The 19,908-nt window shown below is 46.6% G+C and overlaps 1 protein-coding gene across 2 annotated transcripts in view; it reads right to left on the reverse strand.

The window, feature by feature from the left end:
• Nucleotides 1–19,908, reverse strand: part of CAPN1 (calpain 1) — a 36,768-nt gene that overhangs the window by 14,791 nt on the left and 2,069 nt on the right. For both annotated transcript variants that reach the window (XM_063146167.1, XM_063146168.1), the window contains exons 2-8: nucleotides 10,657–10,977; nucleotides 9,339–9,408; nucleotides 6,925–7,043; nucleotides 3,675–3,808; nucleotides 3,275–3,443; nucleotides 1,081–1,164; nucleotides 72–157 (exon numbers count right to left, since the gene is read on the reverse strand). In XM_063146167.1, coding sequence (XP_063002237.1) covers nucleotides 72–157; nucleotides 1,081–1,164; nucleotides 3,275–3,443; nucleotides 3,675–3,808; nucleotides 6,925–7,043; nucleotides 9,339–9,408; nucleotides 10,657–10,923 — 929 coding nt within the window. In that variant the 5' untranslated portion in view covers nucleotides 10,924–10,977. The remainder of the gene's footprint in view (nucleotides 1–71; nucleotides 158–1,080; nucleotides 1,165–3,274; nucleotides 3,444–3,674; nucleotides 3,809–6,924; nucleotides 7,044–9,338; nucleotides 9,409–10,656; nucleotides 10,978–19,908) is intronic.

Below are 19,908 nucleotides of genomic sequence, written 5' to 3' on the forward strand. Positions count from 1 at the left end.
AGATTTTTTATATCCCCCCCCCCAACCTTCTGTAACATGCATGCAGAACTCTTCACAGGGTTGCTCCTTACTTGTCACTCCAAGCTCCGGTCCATTCTACCTCTCCCCATGGGTTTCGGATCCGTATCAAACTAACCCTCTGCCCTCGGTAGTTGATCTGCAGGAATGCAGAGATAAGAAGAGATGCCAGTTTGGAAATACTTTCCCCACTCAACCTTGAGTACGTGTGATCATGTTGCATGAATCCAGTCTCTCTCCCCGACCTGATTCACATGGCAAGTCAGAATACGGGTTGAGTGTGGGCTGTCATTGAATTGTGGGTTGTTGTGTTGTCTGAATCCAGTCATGTTGGCAAACTACGGTTTATTCAGCACAAACAACCCTTAGTTCACAACCCAACAATAAACCATGGTTCCCTTCGGGGGGAGTTCATAGTTAAAATGATTTCTTAGCATGGCTGAGTTCATACAACATAACAACCCACAATTCCACACAAACCATACTCATCCCAAACTCTGGCTTGTCATGTTGTGTGAACCCAACTTCAGCCCCCCCCTCTCTCTCTCTCACACTCTCTCTCTCTCTCTCTCTCTCTCTCTCTCTCTCTCTCTCTCTCTCTCTCACACACACACACACACACACTCACCAAACAGTGGGAAAACACAAGAGGATTACAAATGGAAGACAACAACAATGCCTGAGCCCCTGAGAAATTTCCGTGTTTGAGACAGCACGATTGCACAATAAAAACCTAATCTACAATCACCCTCAATCTCTATAAACGTTCCCTCAAAGCCCTTTATGGCTGGCCCTCATTTCCTTTGTCTGAATTTATTTCAGTTCTGTTTTTCCTGAATCTTTCTAGACTAGAGCCTCCCTCCTCTGTTTCTTAGCCATTAACACTCCTTTAAAACCCAGTCTCACAACGCTGTCCACACAAGACCCCCCCGTAGCATTTCCCAACTGATTTCACTTTCCTCATCTTAACTGTAACTGTGAGCTCTCTGGGTTAAAAGAAAAAGCCCAAACAAACCACTTTGCCCTAAATGAAACATAAAAAGCAGAGAAGCACAAGTTCACCTGCTCAGCTCCGGTGACTGAATAGGCATGGCCTTTCACCAGCTTCTTGAAAGTGACAGCCTCCATGTCAAAAGCACTTGTGATCTGGGATTGCGGGTAGGGTGGGAAAAGAAGTAAGAGGATTGTTACGGCTTCTCAATACCAGTAATTTAATTTTAACTTTATTTATAGAATCATAGAATAGCAGAGTTGGAAGGGGCCTACAAGGCCATCGAGTCCAACCCCCTGCTCAATGCAGGAATCCACCCTAAAGCATCCCTGACAGATGGTTGCCCAGCTGCCTCTTGAAGGCCTCTAGTGTGGGAGAGCCCACAACCTCCCTAGGTCACTGGTTCCATTGTCTTACTGCTCTAACAGTCAGGAAGTTTTTCCTGATGTCCAGCCGGAATCTGGTTTCCTGTCACTTGAGCCCATTATTCCGTGTCCTGCACTCTGGGAGGAGCGAGAAGAGATCCTGGCCCTCCTCTGTGGGACAACCTTTTAAGTATTTGAAGAGTGCTCTCATGTCTCCCCTCAGTCTTCTCTTCTCCAGGCTAAACCTGCCCAGTTCTTTCAGTCTCTCTTCATAGTGCTTTGTTTCCAGACCCCTGATCATCCTGGTTGCCCTCCTCTGAACACGCTCCAGCTTGTCTGTGTCCTTCTTGAATTGTGGAGCCCAGAACTGGACGCAATACTCTAGACGAGGCCTAACCGGGGCCGAATACAGAGGAACCAGGACCTCACGTGATTTGGAAGCTGTACTTCTATTAATGCAGCCCAAAATAGCATTTGCCTTTCTTGCAGCCATATCGCACTGTTGGCTCATATTCAGCTTGCAATCTACAACAATTCCAACTCATATAGATCTATGAGTTGCCTTTTGATCCAAATAGCTCCCAACTGACGAGGCAACTGACAATTAAAAAAACATTTTAAACAATAAACCCAGCGAATAACATCCAATGTAAGTTCTATTTAAAATAAGGCCCATTTAAATGAATGGGATTTACACTGATCATAACTAACATGAACCCCATTCGTTTCAATGGGTCAACTTGAAGTCGGACTTATGTTGGATTTTAGCCATTGAAATGAATAATTAATGTATGGGTCTACTCAAAGTGGGATTTCGGTTGGATTTTATCATTGGAGATAATAATATATACAGAGTGCCCAAAGCACACAACTACAATATATACTTTCAGGGATGGACAGTGATAATTAACCTTGTTTATCAGATATAACTGATGCATCCACCTTCACAGTCTTCAATGGCAAACTGCTGATTGTCTAACAAAACTGTACATGAAAATTACTCCTGATACAATCATATCCACCTTTTTACAATAAATGATTTCTAATGCATGATATACATAAATCAAAACCACAGTCACAGTTTATAGACGCAAGACAGTGCTGGTGATGACATCAGTATAGTAACCTTGTAAACTAAGTTTATAATACGAGGTTAAGTTTATTGTTTTCTTGTTCTTATCAGCGTTGTAAACTTTATTAACAGGCCTCCGGTTTGTTTCTCCTGTTTGTGCGGAGGCTTCTTCGGGAAAAAAACGCAACAACGAATCGGCTGAAACCCGTAGATTATTGTGGGGTAAACACCTCCAAAATGAAAAACCATACGTTATATCCATTTAGAGAATAGGTCATAATATTATGTTTGAAGGAAGTCAAACTCACACGTTATCTTACAAGCCGGTACGCCTTGAGCTTGGAAAAACGCGAATAGCAGCTGAGTTCTATTTAAAACAGGCCCATTTAAACGAATGGGAGTTACACTGATCATAACTAACATGAACCCCATTCGTTTCAATGGGTCTACTTGAAGTAGGACATGTTGGATTTTAGCCATTGAAGTGAATGGAACTTACGTTAATTATAATTAATGTATGGGTCTACTCAAAGTAGGACTTTGGTGGGATTTTAGCCATTGAATGACTGTCATTGGAGATAACTCATAAGACACCGCTGGAGCAAACGGGGCTGCTGAGAGGGCGCTGGGCCCAGTTGGCAGGAGGTGCCAGCGCAAAGCTGATGCCCACTTGCGCAAGGTGCCCAGTGAATCAGAACAGCAGCTCAGAGGCCCAGATGCCGCTGCCGATCTCTCCCCCATCCAAGAATAAGCCCGGTAGTAATCCTGGCCCATGGTGTGCCCGGTACCAGCCACCTCACGGAGCCGGTGTGCTACTGTCATACTCACATCGATGGAGCAACCCATGAGAGACCCCCTCTCCAAGGCCTTCAAGATGATCTGGAAGAGGTCGCTGGGCGGCTTCCGGAGGTCGTACCATTCGGTGACCCCTCCCGTGAAGTCCTCAAAACCTTCCGAAGTGCTTCCTCCGGAGAGCGCCTCATAGCAGCCGTTCACCCTAGGACAGAAGCGGCAGAGCATCGGCTGCTTCCAAATCTATGAACATGGCCTACTCGTTTGTGCCCATTTCACAGATGGGGAAAAACGAGGCTGGGAAAACAGCAACTTGCCAAAGGTCACGGGATCAGTCCTCGGTGGAGGCAGGATGAACCCACGTCTTCCTAAAACCAAGGCCAACTCTTTTAGCAACAACACCCCCCCCCCCCACCCCTTCCTTCCAGATGCGTACTTGGCATAGGCTTTCTCAAGCAGGGCACTCCAGAATTCATTGCCTTCCGCAGAGTGTACAAACACCAGCTTGCCGTCTTTCGTTGGGAGTAGATCATCCACCACGACATCTACCCACTCGCCAAACTGCCAGATCTGTGCAAGAAAGAAGACCAGTGAGAACATCACATGGTTAGGATGAGCCTTGATTTATCATCTTAAGGCTGGTCAGGATCCGAAACTTACAGTCAAAGCGTTTCATTTTTTATATTTCTATAATAAGACATTCTCTGGCACTTCACACAATTAAAACACACACACACACATTTCAAAAACTCTTTATGTAAAACATACAGGGAGCTCACATACAGACAATATATATAAAAAAATTAAGCCAGCAGCCAAAGACAGTCCATGACTTGATTAAATACTTCTCATCTGTTGCCAAATGCTTGAGAAGAAGGAGGCAGTTTTAACCTGGTGCTGAAAAAATAAGTGTTGGCATTAGTCTGGCCTCATTGGGAAGATCATTCCACAATTGGGGAGCCACCACTGAGAAGGCCCTTTCCCTTGTTGCCATCCTCTGAGCTTCCCTCGGAGTAGGCACTCGGAGGAGGACTTTAGATGTTGAGTGCAGTGTACGGGTAGGTTCATGTCGGGAGATGCATAACAACAAAGCGCAGCATCCACAGAATTCCTCCCCCCCCTCCATCACTAGGGCAGAAATAACAGAAGAGCTCAGTGTAAGACTGGAGTCCTTTTCTTTCCCCATCCTGAGTCAAATCCTCATTGGGAAGATCATTCCATAATTGGGGAGCCACCACTGAGAAGGCCCTCTCCCTCATTGCCATCCTCTGAGCTTCCCTCAGAGTAGGCACCCAGAGGAGGGCCTTGGATGCTGAATGTATTTTACAGGCCCGTTCATGCTGGGAGAGGCGCTACACCATTGTTTAGCGTGCCGAGCTGATCCCAGCTGGCAGGCACAGGGAGACACCCAGGGAGGTGTAAGGCTTGAACCATGGTTCTACACACCAAAATGTGATTTCGCTTCTTGGTTTGCTGCCAGTTCTTAATCATGCTTTAAATCACGGATAACAGAACGGCAGGCCATATCTAGCACGTCTGGGGTTCTAATCAGGCCTGCCTGAAGTCTCCACATTTTTAGCCCACATGCTCCAAGACCAAAGCCCAGCATTGGGTTTGACACCCAGCTCCAGTTATTTTTTGCCTCCCAGCCTCATGCAGCCAAGATCTCTTCCCCGAGCATAACAAACCCAGCGGCATTCCAGGGTGGGGCAGAAGGGCAGTTCCTCCCCACGGGGCGATTCATGAACGCAACCCTCAACTGTGAGCTTAAACCCGCGGGCACAAATCCACAGGGATCGAACGGGTTACACCAGCTTTCCCCCAAAGATAGCGCCTTCCCGATGTGTTGGACTACAACTCCTACCATCCCCAGCCAGCATGCTGTGGCTGATGGAATCTGAGTGCTTTTTCTGAACCTTTTTTTTCTGGATTTTTTTTCTGAAAGTTAATTTCGTCACCCAGTAAGCTTATTCACTCAAGTAATGTTTATTTATTAACAGACTTGAAAGACTGTACATCTGAGGAAGTCTGAAATAATGACGAAATGGGAAATATAACCGGAATCCTGTTATAATAACTAATAACTTAGTACATTAAAAATGTAATTGTCTGTTGTTATAATTTTATTAAGATATATAAAAAAAGCAACCATTTGCCTTATGTTTTGTCATCCATACAATTTTGTATGATTGAACTGTTTAAAACAGATATAATTATATAAAATAGAAGTCATTATTTTGACTCTTGATACTACTGTTGTCTGATTTAATTGTTTAAATTGTTACGCAGTTGTGTGCCTCTTGGCATTCCTTACAATTGGACTGCAACTCCTACCATGCCCAGCCAGCATGCTGTGGCTGATGGGAGTTGCAGTCAACACATTGGGAGGGCACCAGGCTGGAGGAACGCTGCACTCCGCAAACATGGGACTGGTGCTCTAAATGGGAGGCGCAGGATTATTCCCTTCTCGCTCAGCACCACCTCCACAAAGAAGCAGCCTTGAAATACCAAGGTGAATTCTCGCCTGTGAGGTCAGATTCCAAACCGGGGTGGAGTCCCGGGTGTGGCGGGTTGAAATAACCGGCAAGGTTGTCACTGCTGGCAACGGACCAAGCAGAGCCTTGGGTGCGGAGCAGCAAGGAAGAGCGTTCACGCCGTTAAGGAACGGGCCTTGGGTGAACAGAGGGTGCCCAGCGATGGTTGGCAAGCAGCCCTGAGTCACAGAGCAACGGCAGAGCAACGGAGACGGGGACAAGATCCGTGCCGCCAGTCAGGGCGAAACTACACACTACGCCAAATATGTGGTGTGCAGCTGATCCTCAGCCTTTTGTTTACAGGAGAGCAATGACAAATCTTGATAAAATAGTTAAGAGCAGAGACACCACACTGACAACAAAGGTCCGCATAGTTAAAGCAATGGTATTCCCCGTAGTAACCTATGGCTGCGAGAGCTGGACCATAAGGAAAGCTGAGCGAAGGAAGAGAGATGCTTTTGAACTTTGGTGTTGGAGGAAAATTCTGAGAGTGCCGTGGACTGCAAGAAGATCCAACCAGTCCATACTCCAGGAAATAAAGCCAGACTGCTCACTTGAGGGAATGGTATTAAAGGCAAAGCTGAAGTACTTTGGCCACATAATGAGAAGACAGGACACCCTGGAGAAGAGGCTGATGCTAGGGAAAGTGGAAGGCAAAAGGAAGAGGGGCCGACCAAGGGCAAGATGGAGGGATGATATTCTGGAGGTGACAGACTTGACCTTGGGGGAGCTAGGGGTGGCGACGGCCGACAGAAAGCTCTGGCGTGGGCTGGTCCATGAAGTCATGAAGAGTCGGAAGCGGCTGAACGAATAAACAACAACAACAAAGTGCACAAGGGCCTGATCTGGATTGGGAGACCGGCACACAGATAGGGAAGGTTTAATATTCCCCCCCCAGCTCCTCCCTGCCCCCCACCCCATGCAGGGAATAAATACAAATACTTTCTGTAACTGATTTAAAAAAAATTTTTAGCTGCCTGCCTGCCTGCCAAGCAGAAAACTCTCCATCAGTGACATAAATTGACCATAAATTCAGCCCTCAGATTCAGCACTAGTCCTTGTTCACAAAAACCACATTTAAAAGCACACCCAGCAGTACCAGCAACACACGGCACTTGGGTGAATGCTAAAACCCGCAAGGCAGGGACTCACCTGGAAGTGGAAGATACCAGCGTACCCATTCTGGAAGCTCTGGCCGTGGGGGACCACGCGGTGGAGGAGCGGGTCGTTCAGCGTGAGAGAGGCTATAGCTGCCAGGAGCCAACAGTCCCCTGGACAGACAAGCAAAAAAGGAAAGTCAGACGGGCAGGGAAAAAGTGGCAAAGCCATGAAAGAAAATGCTCGCCTTTATTGCAAGAGTTGCTACCACGAAGCAACGTCGGCATCCTGAATTTTGACCCCCGGCATCTCTCACTTGCAGACGTTTCAAAACTAACTGCCCCCCCCCCACTGTCCGCCATTTATAGCCCCCATTGTGGGGGAGAGATTATTATGTTTATTTATTATTGCATTTATATCCTGCCTTTTTCCCCCTCCAAGGAACCCAAAGCATACATAACAATCCTGCTGGACGCAGCAGACTAATTGGATTAGCAAGGCCCAGCGGAACAACGCATTAATTTATTTATTACATTTATATCCCACTTTTTTCCTCCAAGGAACCCAAGGCGGCATACATAATCCTCCTCCTCATCTCCATGTTATCCTCACAACAACAACCCTGTGAGGTGGGTTGGACTGAGAGTTTTTGACTGGCCCGAAGTCACCCAGTGGGTTTCCATGGCCGAGCGGAGACTAGAACCTGGATTTCCAGATTCCCAGCCCAACACCTTAGCCACTACACCACACTGGCTGAAGATATTCTATGGCTCAGACTTTTCTAGAAATTGGGGCAGCGGATATAGTTTAACCATATGGTCCCTATGCCTTACTATAGCTTCTGCCCTCCAGACTGGTTGGACTGCAACTCCCATCAACCCCCGGATGGGGATAATGGGAGCTGAAGTCCAACCCATCCGGAGCACAGCTACACTGCCTTTCATAACTAGTTAAGTGACCCCCTAGACCGGCAGCCTATGATGAGATTTTAACAAAGTCCTGGATTTTCTTTACTGCTGACTGTTTAAAGTTGTTTTAGACATTTAGTCTTTGTGTGCCCTGTCTGTTTATAGCTTTGCAAGTAAATAGGGTTTTTGTAGTTATTGCAAAAGGTTTTAATCTTTGTAAACCGTGCAGAGGGCTTCAGCAATTGCACAGTATATAAATGCAATAATTGAAATGTCATCGGGGTGGGCAAGCCAGTTATACAAGAATTCCTCAGCTCAAATGCCCAGAGAACCTTGGTTATTGGGAAGATTAAAAATTAATTAATTAAACAAGTGGCTTGCTTGGTTCCTGATGTGGAGAGGTGGTGTCATCTGTCCCTTCAAAGCTTTATGGGAAGTATCAACTGTTTAGGAATTAGCAGTGACACACCAAGCCGTTTCTTCGTCCTCATGCTGGCACTGTGCCACAAGGAGGGTTGGACCACACACAGCCTGTGGGACTCTGATCAGATTATTGGTGCGTGTGGAGGGAGGGGAAGAGAAAGACAGAGACAGAGGAGGGTGTGTTTCCCCGCAGCTGTCAGGGAGTTCCCCTCAGCAAGGCCTGCCTGGCTGTCATGATCTACACGGACGGTCTGAAATGGCCAAGCAAAGCGACGGCAGAAAAGCCAAAGAGATGCATCGGGGGATTCCCATAATGCTTTGCAACTGCCGTTGCACAATGCCCAGATGGAAACGGGAGCGGCAGAAGGCTCCCAAGGTTTGCTTTGCAAAGAACATAGATTTTTGTGGAAGGTTTTTTTTTGTTGTTGTTGCTAACTAGGCTGCTGAGTTGCTTCTTTTTGGGAGAGTTTTGACTCATGTCCTTTATCTCTGACCTCTTAGTCTTCCTTTGCTCTCCCCTTTTCTTTTCCTGCAGTGTGCATGCTTCAGGCGATGCCTGAGCTCTCCAGATCTCTACGGGGTGGAATTTGCACACTTCTGTCTCCTACAAGCCCCTTGATAAAAAAAAAAGTGACTGGCAAATTTCTCTCAGCCCCTGCTAATGGTGAGGCCTACCCCTGAGAAGGACACGGAATAATGGGTGCAGGACACAGAATAACGGGCTCAAGTCAAAGGAAGCCAGATTCCGGCTGGACATCAGGAAAAACTTCCTGACTGTTAGAGCAGTACGACAGTGGAACCAGTTACCTAGGGAGGTTGTGGGCTCTCCCACACTAGAGGCATTCAAGAGGCAGCTGGACAAGCATCTGTCAGGGATGCTTTAGGGTGGATTCCTGCATTGAGCAGGGGGTTGGACTTGATGTCCTTATAGGCCCCTTCCAACTCTACTATTCTATGATTCTGTGATTCTATGTTGGGGACCCCTGCCCGAAAGGTCCCTAGCTTGCTCCACAGCAGGTAGATGGGGAGGTTGGGAACATCAGGGGAGGAGTGGGGTGGATCCATGGTGCCAGCAGACCCACCACCTCTGTCCTGGTTAGTAACCTTGCAACACAGGCTCAGCTGAGGCATCCTTACCCAGAGCTCCTTGGCAGACGTCTGTGCGGGTGGCCCCATCCACAATGAAGAGTGGGTTGCGGCACATTTCCTGAAAACACACAATTTATTTATTTATTACATAAATAAAGCTCAATGGGCAGTTCACAGAAATTAAAACCATGAAGAACATAATAACAACCAACAATTTAAAAACACGAATACAAAATACAATATAAAAAGCACAACAAGGGAAGGTGTGTAATTCAACGCCCACAATTCTTGTACCGCCATAAAGGTCGCTCAGAAATATAAGCGCCATAGCAGGGCCGGCCCTACCATTAGGCAAACTGAGACAGTTGCCTTGGGAGGCAAAGTCTGGGAGGCGGCAGCAAGGTGTAGGTGGAGAGAACGGTGTGCCGTGTGGCTTTCCTCGTGCCCCTAAGCTAGCCTGCTGCCTTCAGGTGTGGCAGAGGATGCTATCCCATCGTTGGTGTTGAAGAAAGATGTTCAGACTTCAAGGAAAGGTTTTGCACATGGAATGGGAGGGGGCACCATTTTGTTCTTTGACTCAGGAAGCAAAACGTCTTGGGCCGGCCCTGTGTCATACCTCAGTGGCTCATGTTCCTGGTAGCCTACAGGAGGAGCCTGCAGAGAGCGTTCAAGCATCTGCAAGTCAGGTGGGGCAACTTCTGTGGACCGGAGGTTGCCCATCTCCAGTGAGCTAGACGAACGAATGACCTCACATGACAGAAGGCAGCTTCCAACGTTCCTATTTAAACCAACTCTTCGTGTAGAACCATGAGGACTGGAAGCTTGCAATATTTTTAGGGGAAGGTCTGGGTAGGTGCCTCACTGTGCCCCTCTTTTAGGTTCCACGCGTAGGGAAAGACTGTAGCTCAGTTGCTCTATGTGCAAAAGGGCTGACTGCGAGGCGATGTAAATTGCAGGCCGGGGGTGCTGAACCTCTTTCAGTCTGGGGGCCAAATTCCACTTGAGAGAAGCTCTCGGGTGGGGGGGGGATGCTGTGGTGGGCGGGGCAAGGCCAAAAGTGGCGGGGCCAAAATACCAGCTTATTTTAGTTTAGTTCTTACTGCCAGCAAAGGAACTTCAGGAGAGGCGTTTCAATCTTTTAGAAGGTTGAAACCACCTTCAAATGACAGGTGGTCGAGGGTGGGGAAATGGAAGGGAGCGTGACCTTCTAGGGAAACCCTCGAGGGCCGGCTTTGGCCCCCCTGGGCCTGAGCTTCTGCCCCCTTTTGCAAGCCAACACATCGGATTGCGGAAAGCTGGTCTATGCTGAGTTTCGAATGCGGTGCCCGGGACGCTGAGCAGAGCTCCTGCATTTCTTGCGCCTCACCGTTGGCCGTTTCCACTTGACCCCGTGGGTTTTGGAGGAGTTTGGCCCCAGCTCTTTGAAGCCCAGGGAAGAGGCCGTGGCGGGGAAGGTCTCGTCCCTGAACATGGCTCCGCTCTGCAAGCATTCGTTCCGAAGCCTCTCATAGTCCTGGCCCAAGTACTTCACTGCGTTCTCATGTTTCCCCAAGCCCAGGTCTTTCGCCCGCTGCTTCTGGACCTGAGCGGAGACCCCAGTGCAATAAACGGGCACGATGACCTCTTCCGACATCTCCAGCAATTACAGACCGGGGCGAACCCTTTCCCGGAACAGCGAAGGGCAGACCTACAAAGAAAAACAGGAGGATTTAAAAAAAGAGAGGATGCTGTTCAGCGCAATACGGACACAGGCCAATAATCTGGACCGCAACGCAGCATCAGTATTAGCTCCAAATTCCTCCCTGCCTCTTAAAAGCTGTTACATTTCTAGTCCTCGTGGCCCCCTGCCTTGTGGTTTTGCCCCTCTGCTCTAAAACCGAAGGGCCTGTGTGTTGTTTGGGCGTAACAAAGAATCCGTTGGGTTTAAGCACCGCGTGCCAGGAGAGCTTTCCGCCTGAAAGAAAAAAACATGGCCCAAAATGTGTTGGAATCTCTCGGCGGTGTCGTTGGAGCACGGATGAGCAGAAGAGCACATGCTTGGCAGGCGAAAGGTCTCTGGTTCACTCCTTGGCAGCCTCAGGTAGGACTGGGGAAAACCTCTCTGAAACCCTGGAAAGGTGCTCTCAATCACTCTCGAATGCAGGGACCTTTTGCATGCATCACATGTGCTCAGCTATGCTGTCCTCCTTACACACACACACACACACACACACACAGAGTATCCAGTCATCTGGAAATGAGTGGATGTTGCATGAATGCAGAAAAACAAAAGCAGATTGCGGTATTGGGCCCACAAACTTCCTAAGAAACTCTGCTTTTTGTCTTTTTTAAATAATAATAAAAAGTGTTTTTTTTTTTAGCTGGTATAGCTGCCGAGTGGAGTAATACTGGCAGAGTGGGAGAAGGGTTCAAGAGCCAGGAACAGGATTGGGGAGAGGAAGGGGGGCTTTGAAATCATGCAAAAGAAGAGAACTTGGTAGAATCTGCATCAGGGTTTTTGGCTTGATCGATGCAGGTTGTGGAATCTGGCTTCTCAAGAAAGCAGGCTGTGGATTGCTTTAAAAAGAAGCGGCAGCAGCAGCGAGGAGCACAGACAGTCCTTTGCTACTCTGTACGTTTGCAAAATACCATCTGTTTGACGCTTGGCATGCCAGAACCCAGCTGTCAGAAGCCCAAAATGGCATCGGCAGGCTGGCCTCTCTCTCTCCTCCCACCCCCCCACGCTGCAGGCACAGCTACACCTAATGAATTAATAGCAAGGTAAATTGTTTACCCAGGAACCAGTTCATTCAGTTCTTCATATTTAAACAGAAGTGTTGGGGGTTATGCACAGTCATCCTAGAACCGGCACCTTCACAGATGTGTGATAGTGAGCTGTGCATGCTGAGGGGCGGGGAAAAGGGAAGAAATGCACTCTGCATATGCTCAAAGACACTCCCCTCTAAGGATGCATATGCTGATCTTCAGCAGAAAAAGGCTCCCAAACTTGGAAAGAAAGAGGCTAAGCATGGTTCGCATGTTTTGGTAACCTTCTGACTTGACTACTGCAATTCACTCTATGTGGTGCTGCCCCTTGGAAACTTCAGTTCCTGATATAATGTGGTAGCACATCTTGCATGTGGTACTAGCCATGGAGATCAAATTGCTTGTTTGCATTATATTTTATGGATTACTGCTCTGTGTGTGTGTGTGTTTAAATGCTGTTAGCCTCTGTGAGTACATCTGTAAAAAGTGGAACAGTTGTTGTTATTGTGAGGAGCTGAGGAGCCTTATGACAAAGGTGAAAGAAGAAAGTGCAAAAGCCGGGTTGCAGTTAAACCTCAAAAAAACCAAGATTATGGCAACCAGCTTGATTGATAACTGGCAGATAGAGGGAGAAAACGTGGAGGCAGTGACAGACTTTGTATTTCTGGGCGCAAAGATTACTGCAGACGCTGACTGCAGACAGGAAATCAGAAGACGTTTACTTCTTGGGAGGAGAGCAATGACAAAGCTTGATACAATAGTTAAGAGCAGAGACACCACACTGACAACAAAGGTCCGCACAATTAAAGCAATGGTATTCCCCGTAGTAACCTATGGCTGCGAGAGCTGGACCATAAGGAAAGCTGAGCGAAGGAAGATAGATGCTTTTGAACTGTGGTGTTGGAGGAAAATTCTGAGAGTGCCTTGGACTGCAAGAAGATCAAACCAGTCCATACTCCAGGAAATCAAGCCAGAATGCTCACTTGAGGGAAGGGTATTAAAGGCAAAACTGAAGTACTTTGGCCACATAATGAGAAGACAGGATACCCTGGAGGAGAGGCTGATGCTAGGGAAAGTGGAAGGCAAAAGGAAGAGGGGCCGACCAAGGGCAAGATGGAGGGATGATATTCTGGAGGTGACAGACTTGACCTTGGGGGAGCTAGGGGTGGCAACGGCTGACAGAAAGCTCTGGCGTGGGCTGGTCCATGAAGTCACGAAGAGTCGGAAATGACTGAACGAATAAACAACAATGTTCAACTACCCTACAAGGGAAGGTTACAACATTTGAGGCTTTATGGTTTGGCGGGGGAAGCAATTTAAGAAGGAATACAATAGATTATATAAAATTATGCATGGTACAGAGAAAGGAGAGGAAGGTATTTCCCCCCCTCCTCACATAAGACTGAACCCAAGAGCTGAACAGTGGAAAATTTAGGACAGATAGAAGGAAACAGTAGTTCATGCAATGCATCATTAAACAATGGAATTTGCTATCCTGAGATGTAGTGATAGTTGACAACTTGGACAGGTTTAAAAGGGGATCAGACAAATCCACGTAGGGTGTCAGCCCTGCCTCCAGTGTTTGGCCACTGTGGGAATAGGATTCTGGACAAAACAGAAGCCTTTGGTTTAATCCAGCAGGGCTGTTCTTCTCTTAAGACAGTATTCAGCTGAACGCTAGATAACTCAATAGAAGGGAGACATCATACCTGGCTGACACACCTGGCGAAGCCAATATGGGACTGCCTATTTTGCAAGCCACAGGACGGAGGCAACACGGAAGTGCAGGGGGAGGTGATCACCATGGTAGAGGCCTACGCCCTCCATTTGCATTACTATCACTACATGCCTCGCTGGTAACGGCAGACATCGAGATAAACTCTGAAAGTGAGTCACTGCAAACCTGCAGCTTTAGCTTCTGCTTGAAGAAGCTTAAGACGACAGCCAGTGAACTGTGCTGGAAGCCACGCCCTAGCTAGGAATGGATGAGTTCAGACTTGCTCAGGTGTTTTCAGGCAAAGGTGAACAAGAGACAGGAATCAAGTTAGAGAATTTTTTTTGATCATCACAGACTGGCACAAATACAACTAGAACCAAAATGTAAAGTATTAAATGATTCTCTCCCAACTGGGTGCCCCCTAGATGTGTTGGGCTGCAACCCCCATTATCCTCAGCCAGCATGGCTGTGGCAGTTGTAGTCCGATGAATCTGAAGGGCACCCGGTTGGGACAGGCTGCACGATATCAACATTCCACCCATCTTATTCACATGGCGTTTGCAAAAATCTTCCCCCAAAAGCCTCAATTGGGCACCTGTTATTTACAAAAATAAAACCCCACTGGCCCATCTTGAAACACGGATCAAGGAGACTTTCAGAGGCTAGACACAAGAATCTGAAAGACACCTTTGCACAGATTTGGGGTTTTTTTTTGTTTGTTTCTTCACGCCCTTCTCAAATGGTGGGAAAGTACTCAGGGTGACCTTGAAAGGCTCCTCCATTGCAGCTGCTGAGGCTGTAAAGAGCGTCAGAGACTCCTGGAGATTTTGGCACAGGAGTGAGCTGCAAGGGATGAGACACGCTGATCAATGTACTGCCGGATTCTGCACGTGTTTACTCAGACCTGAGTACAGAGTTCAATGGGGGCTTTCCTCCAAGTAAAACCACGCAGGATTGCAACCTTAGAAGGAACTTGGAAGAAAATGGCCTTCATTAGCTAAACGTGGAGCATGGCCAATGGGTTTAAAAACTACAAGGATGAAGTTTGACATCAGGGGAGCCTTAGAAGAAATAAAAGCGAAACTGACGAAAACCACTGATGGAGTACTAATCACTTAGTACTGATGAAGTACTAAGTATTCTTAGTACTCTATCAGGCCAACACAAGTTATTTCTGATACATACAGCCCCAGGGGAGGGTGGGGGGAAGAGAGGAGAAGCCATGTTCATTCAAATTGCAAAAAAGTAATAATCATTCATAAATGTGCACCTGGAACAGATCCTTATTCGCTACAGGTGAGCAGGGAAGGGGCAGAAATGCCAATTTACTTTAAGAGCTTTGTTCAAAGAGAAGCAGTATATAAATATTATTATTATTATTATTATTATTATTATTATTATTATTATTATTATTTATATAGCACCATCAATGTACATGGTGCTGTACAGAGTAAAACAGTAAATAGCAAGGCCCTGCCGCATAGGCTTACATTCTAATAAAATCATAATAAAGCAATAAGGAGGGGAAGAGAATGCACCAAACAGGCACAGGGTAGGGTAAAACTAGCAGTATAAAGTCAGAACAAAATCAAGTTTTAAAAGCTTTAGGAAAAAGAAAAGTTTTTAGCTGAGCTTTAAAAGCTGCGATTGAACTTGTAGATCTCAAACGTTCTGGAAGAGCGTTATTATTATGTAAAAACGATAACAACAACATAGTAGCAATTCAGGAATGAAACTTGCTAGGGAGGCATGGATTCACTTTCAAGGAGATATCCAAGAAAAGGGGTGAAAAAATACCTGCTTGACATGATTTCATTCTAGCATTTATTGCTCTACGGTAGGAGGGAGGCTTGGAGCTGAAGCGGTTCTGGGTTCTTCCCAGCCCTGCTATTCGAGGAAGTCAAGTGGAACAAAAGTTTTCAGGGAACTGGAGCAGGTTTACCACAAGGAAAGGCTTTTCAAGTGTTTGGAGCTGGCACCTAAATCCCACATACACCTCAAACCAGGAAGCAGAAAGCCTAGCCAGGGAAACACATTTGGATAACAGGGTGAATTTGCAACTCAGATCTGGGACGAACAATGAGTGGGTCACAGGTCGAGGGATGGAGCCAGGAAGAGGAGCAATTCAATGACAAATGAGGGGCAGGGGAAGTTCTGTGGCCCAGTGGGACGGCACGTGTATTGCACACAGGTTCGAATCCCAGCATCACCACTTTTAAAAGGACCAGGGCGCGGGTGACAGCAATGACCACCCCCTTGGCCTGAAATCTGGGGAGTCAGAGCAGACAAAAATGGCTTAGATGGACAGATAGACTGCTCTGATTATATAAGGCAGGGTCTTCAACATGGCACCTGCAGGCACCTCCAAGAGCACTCATGAAACTCTCCACTCCCTGTTCCTTCAAAAATAGTAATTAAAAAATAAAATCCTTTGAAAATGTGGGGGTGGTCATCTTCCTTTCTAGCCTCATTATTTCTATTTATACACACACCTCTTCCGCTCACTGTTCCCCCACATCATGGCAGCCCCCGCAGCAATGAGAGCCCCCAAATGTGGGCAGTTGTGTTCAATCCCATCAAAGAACAGAAAAGAAGGAACAACTTGCTTGATTATTTCCCTCTTTCTCCCATATCCCTTTTGCTAATCCATCAAAACCAAAGTAAAACTTGAAAGCCTCGTTATTACCTCATGCATTTCCCAAACGGCATCACCAGTCCTGCTCTTGACGCGAGCTATCCTCCCCTGCGTACCCCCCCTCCTGATCCCACCATTGCTGGAACCAAACCAAAGCAAGACCCACAAGAATTTAAGTCCCCTGCCTCCTTTGCAAAGTCCACAGAAGGGAGCAACTGCATTCCCACGCTCCCTTCAGCGGACATCTACGGCTGTTTGAAAAACGTAGCTGTGGACATTTGGCGATTTATCACCCTTGTAACCCCGAAGCTCTTGGAAGGCCGTATTCCTGTGATGGGCGGAGGCAAAGGGGTGGAGCTAAAAATACCAGCATATTGTAGCTTAACACGCTTACTGCCACTAACTGAATCTTATGGAAGGCATTTTAACCGTTTAGAAGGGGGGGGAGCACACAACAGGCCTCTCGCTTCAATAACAGCTGTTTTTGGAAATAAAACAAGCCTGTTGCTACAATACAAAGCAAACTGTTATTATTATTATTATTTTTTAAAGGAAGATAAAACACGGAGTACCCAGTTACATCATGAGAGAGCAAAATCACATCCTCCCGACAATATTGCAGAAATGCGTCCTTCATCGCTTCGAAGTCTCGCGCTATGGTTCACAGATTAGGCCCTTAGGAGAGGCATTTTGACCTTTGAGAACGGGGAAGGAAAAGACTACGGCCTCCTATCGTGTTTCCCCGAAAAGAAGACAGTGTCTTATATTAATTTTTGCTCCCAAAGATGCGCTAGGTCTTATTTTCAGGGGATGTGTTATTTTTCCATGAAGAAGAATACGGTACACATTTATTGTTGAACAAAAAAAAGTCTTATTTTCGGGGGGATGCCTTATATTACAGCGAGAGGCAAAACTGGAAGTAGGTCTTATTTTCGGGGGATGTCTTACTTTCGGGGAAACAGGGTAGTTGCAAAAGGCCACGTAGTTTCATCTAGTTCCTCATCTTAATGTCGTAAAAGAGGGAGCAGGAGGAGGAAACAGTGCAGTTCGCAACTAAGTAGCCTGTGTGGAGAGTAGAGACAAAACGTCGTCTTCAGCTTTTGGGGTAAGTCATTGCAATAAGATAAAGCGTCGGAGTTCGAGCATGAGCCGTCTGATAAGGGTTTGGGAGCACATTTACAGCAGATGACCGGTTTACACAACTCCTTGCTAATTCCTCGGGCTCAGAGCCTACACCCACAAGTCATCTGTGGCACATTAACAGCCTGAACAGGAAAAAAATAAAAATAAAACCATGATGGAAACTCAGAAAAGAGGCGAACGAGGTTATTCTGACGAGGACGCAATAAAACAACCGCAGCGTGTTGTGAGCATTCGTTACTCTTTCTCAGGGGAAACAGGTTGATTGTACTAAGAACTCAGAAATGATTTGCAGTCAGACTCCTCTTTGCAAGTTGGTAAAGTCTTGTAACGCTTCACATTAAAAACCTGACCACAGAAGAGGCTTCAGTCGAAACTGGAATGCTCTTTCCTGCTACAGGCAGGAAATTTGCATGATCTTCCTACTTTTGCTATGCTATGGATGAAATTGCTGTTATGAATGAATGATGCCATGCATATCTTGCATCCCTTGGAGATTTGCACAGCACTGACACAGTTCCGTGTCTCTTGCAATTCGTGGAGAAATCCATTCAGGGGAGGTGGAATCCAATGGGTTTTCCTAGGCTCGCTTCCCCCCAACCCCCGCCGGACTTCCTTTCAGTTCTTCCTGGGGAGTCTGCAGTGAGTGAAGCCAGTTCAAAAGTTTTCCGAGAATTCTGCATAAATTTTTTTTGGGGGGTGGGGGGAGAAGGTTCTACAATTTGCGCAAATTTCTGAGCAATTTGCTGAAAAGATGGCCAAATTTGGCTGTAATTTGTGCAAATTCAACCATAATTTGTGCAAACTTGGCCGTGATTTGTAGAAATTGCAAAGCCTCTCCACACATGGCGCCATCCCTTCCCGACTCCACCCTCTTTCCCATTGTTTTGTGATCCCCCAGCTTTTGTGAAGGTTTTTCCCCCAATTCTAAACAATTGAAATGCCTCTCTCAAGGCTTGCTTACTGGCAGAAGTGCTTCAAGCTAAAATTTGCTGGCATTTCTGGGATTTTTGGCTCCATACCCTTTTGCCTTTTACCCCCACCTCCCGAGAATGCAGCCCCTGAGAATGTGTTCGAAATGGAATTCAGCCCTTGAGATAAAAGATATTCTTCCTTAAGTCGTTTTTTAAAAAAATGGAAAAAAGACCCAACTAATTTAGGTTTTCCTCATCACAAGGCATCACACGGCTTTGCTGGCTCTAGAACATGGTTGAAGAGCCGGCAGCTGGACAAACTACAACTCCCATCATTCCTGATCACTGACCATGCAGGCTGAGGCCAAGCAGAGCTAGAACCCATCACCGTCTTGATGGCCACCAGTTCTCCAGCCTGCTCTACAATATCCTTTCTGAGACGGGGCCTTCCTCTGTGTTCCACCAACGCAAGACATATGCTATGGTGAGATGTGGGAGAGGGCTTTCTCTGGCCTTCGCTAGACCTAAGGTTTATCCCAGGCAAATGGCTGGGTCGTCCCTGCCTGCTCCCGGGATCCCCTGTGTGTCATTTGGATGCACAGGGATGACCCCAAAGCCTTTGGTGGCTAATATTCACCAAGCCTATACATAGTTTTAATTGGTTTTGAATTTTAAACCGGTTTTAGCTTAATGGTTTAATTTGTTTTTAGCCGTGCATATTTATTGTTTTATATTCTTTGTATGATTTTATCTGTACGCTGCCCTGAGACCCTTGTGATATAGGGCGGGATACAAATGTTTTAATAATAATGATACCAGACAGAGCACACCACAGATGTTGATGTTTCCGTAGGTTCGCTGTACACACAGTGCTGTTTGTTTTCTTATCAGCCCCTTTTCTAACAATCCATAGCATGGAACGTGCCTTTTTCACACCTGCAGCACACTGAGTCGACGTATTCACTGAGCCACCCACCTGTTTGCCTGGAGGGATTTCTGGCTTGCCCTAGGCGAGTAGGTCTTTTAAACTCTGAATAGATTAAGGAATCAGCTTTGTGAGCCAAAATGTACCTGCTACACTGAACGCTTGATTACACATGGGCGTCTACGGAGTTTGTCTGAGATCCCTTCATTGCTTTTCTCTCCCCCATCCTTATAACAAGTTTGCCTCTGTGTAATCCAGGAAGCTGTAGAATGAGGCTGCCAATTATGATTTTTTAAAAACTGCGTTCTTTTTGGATCTAAAGGCATTACACACTTCATTTGAGCAGCCAATCAATCAGTATAATGAGGGTTAAGCAGCAGGGGTTAGGATGTAGCAGTATGAACCTGGAAGAGCTACTATCAATCAGTATAGACGAGACTGAGTCTCACTTGCTATAAAGCCACTTCCTTTGTTCCTGTTGAAATCAGCCCGTTATTCCAGAACTATGAGGACTAGAATCTTACTTTCTTTTAAGGAGCTTC

This window comes from Elgaria multicarinata, chromosome 21 (assembly GCF_023053635.1).
Source record: "Elgaria multicarinata webbii isolate HBS135686 ecotype San Diego chromosome 21, rElgMul1.1.pri, whole genome shotgun sequence".
In the NCBI taxonomy this organism is placed as follows: domain Eukaryota; kingdom Metazoa; phylum Chordata; class Lepidosauria; order Squamata; family Anguidae; genus Elgaria; species Elgaria multicarinata.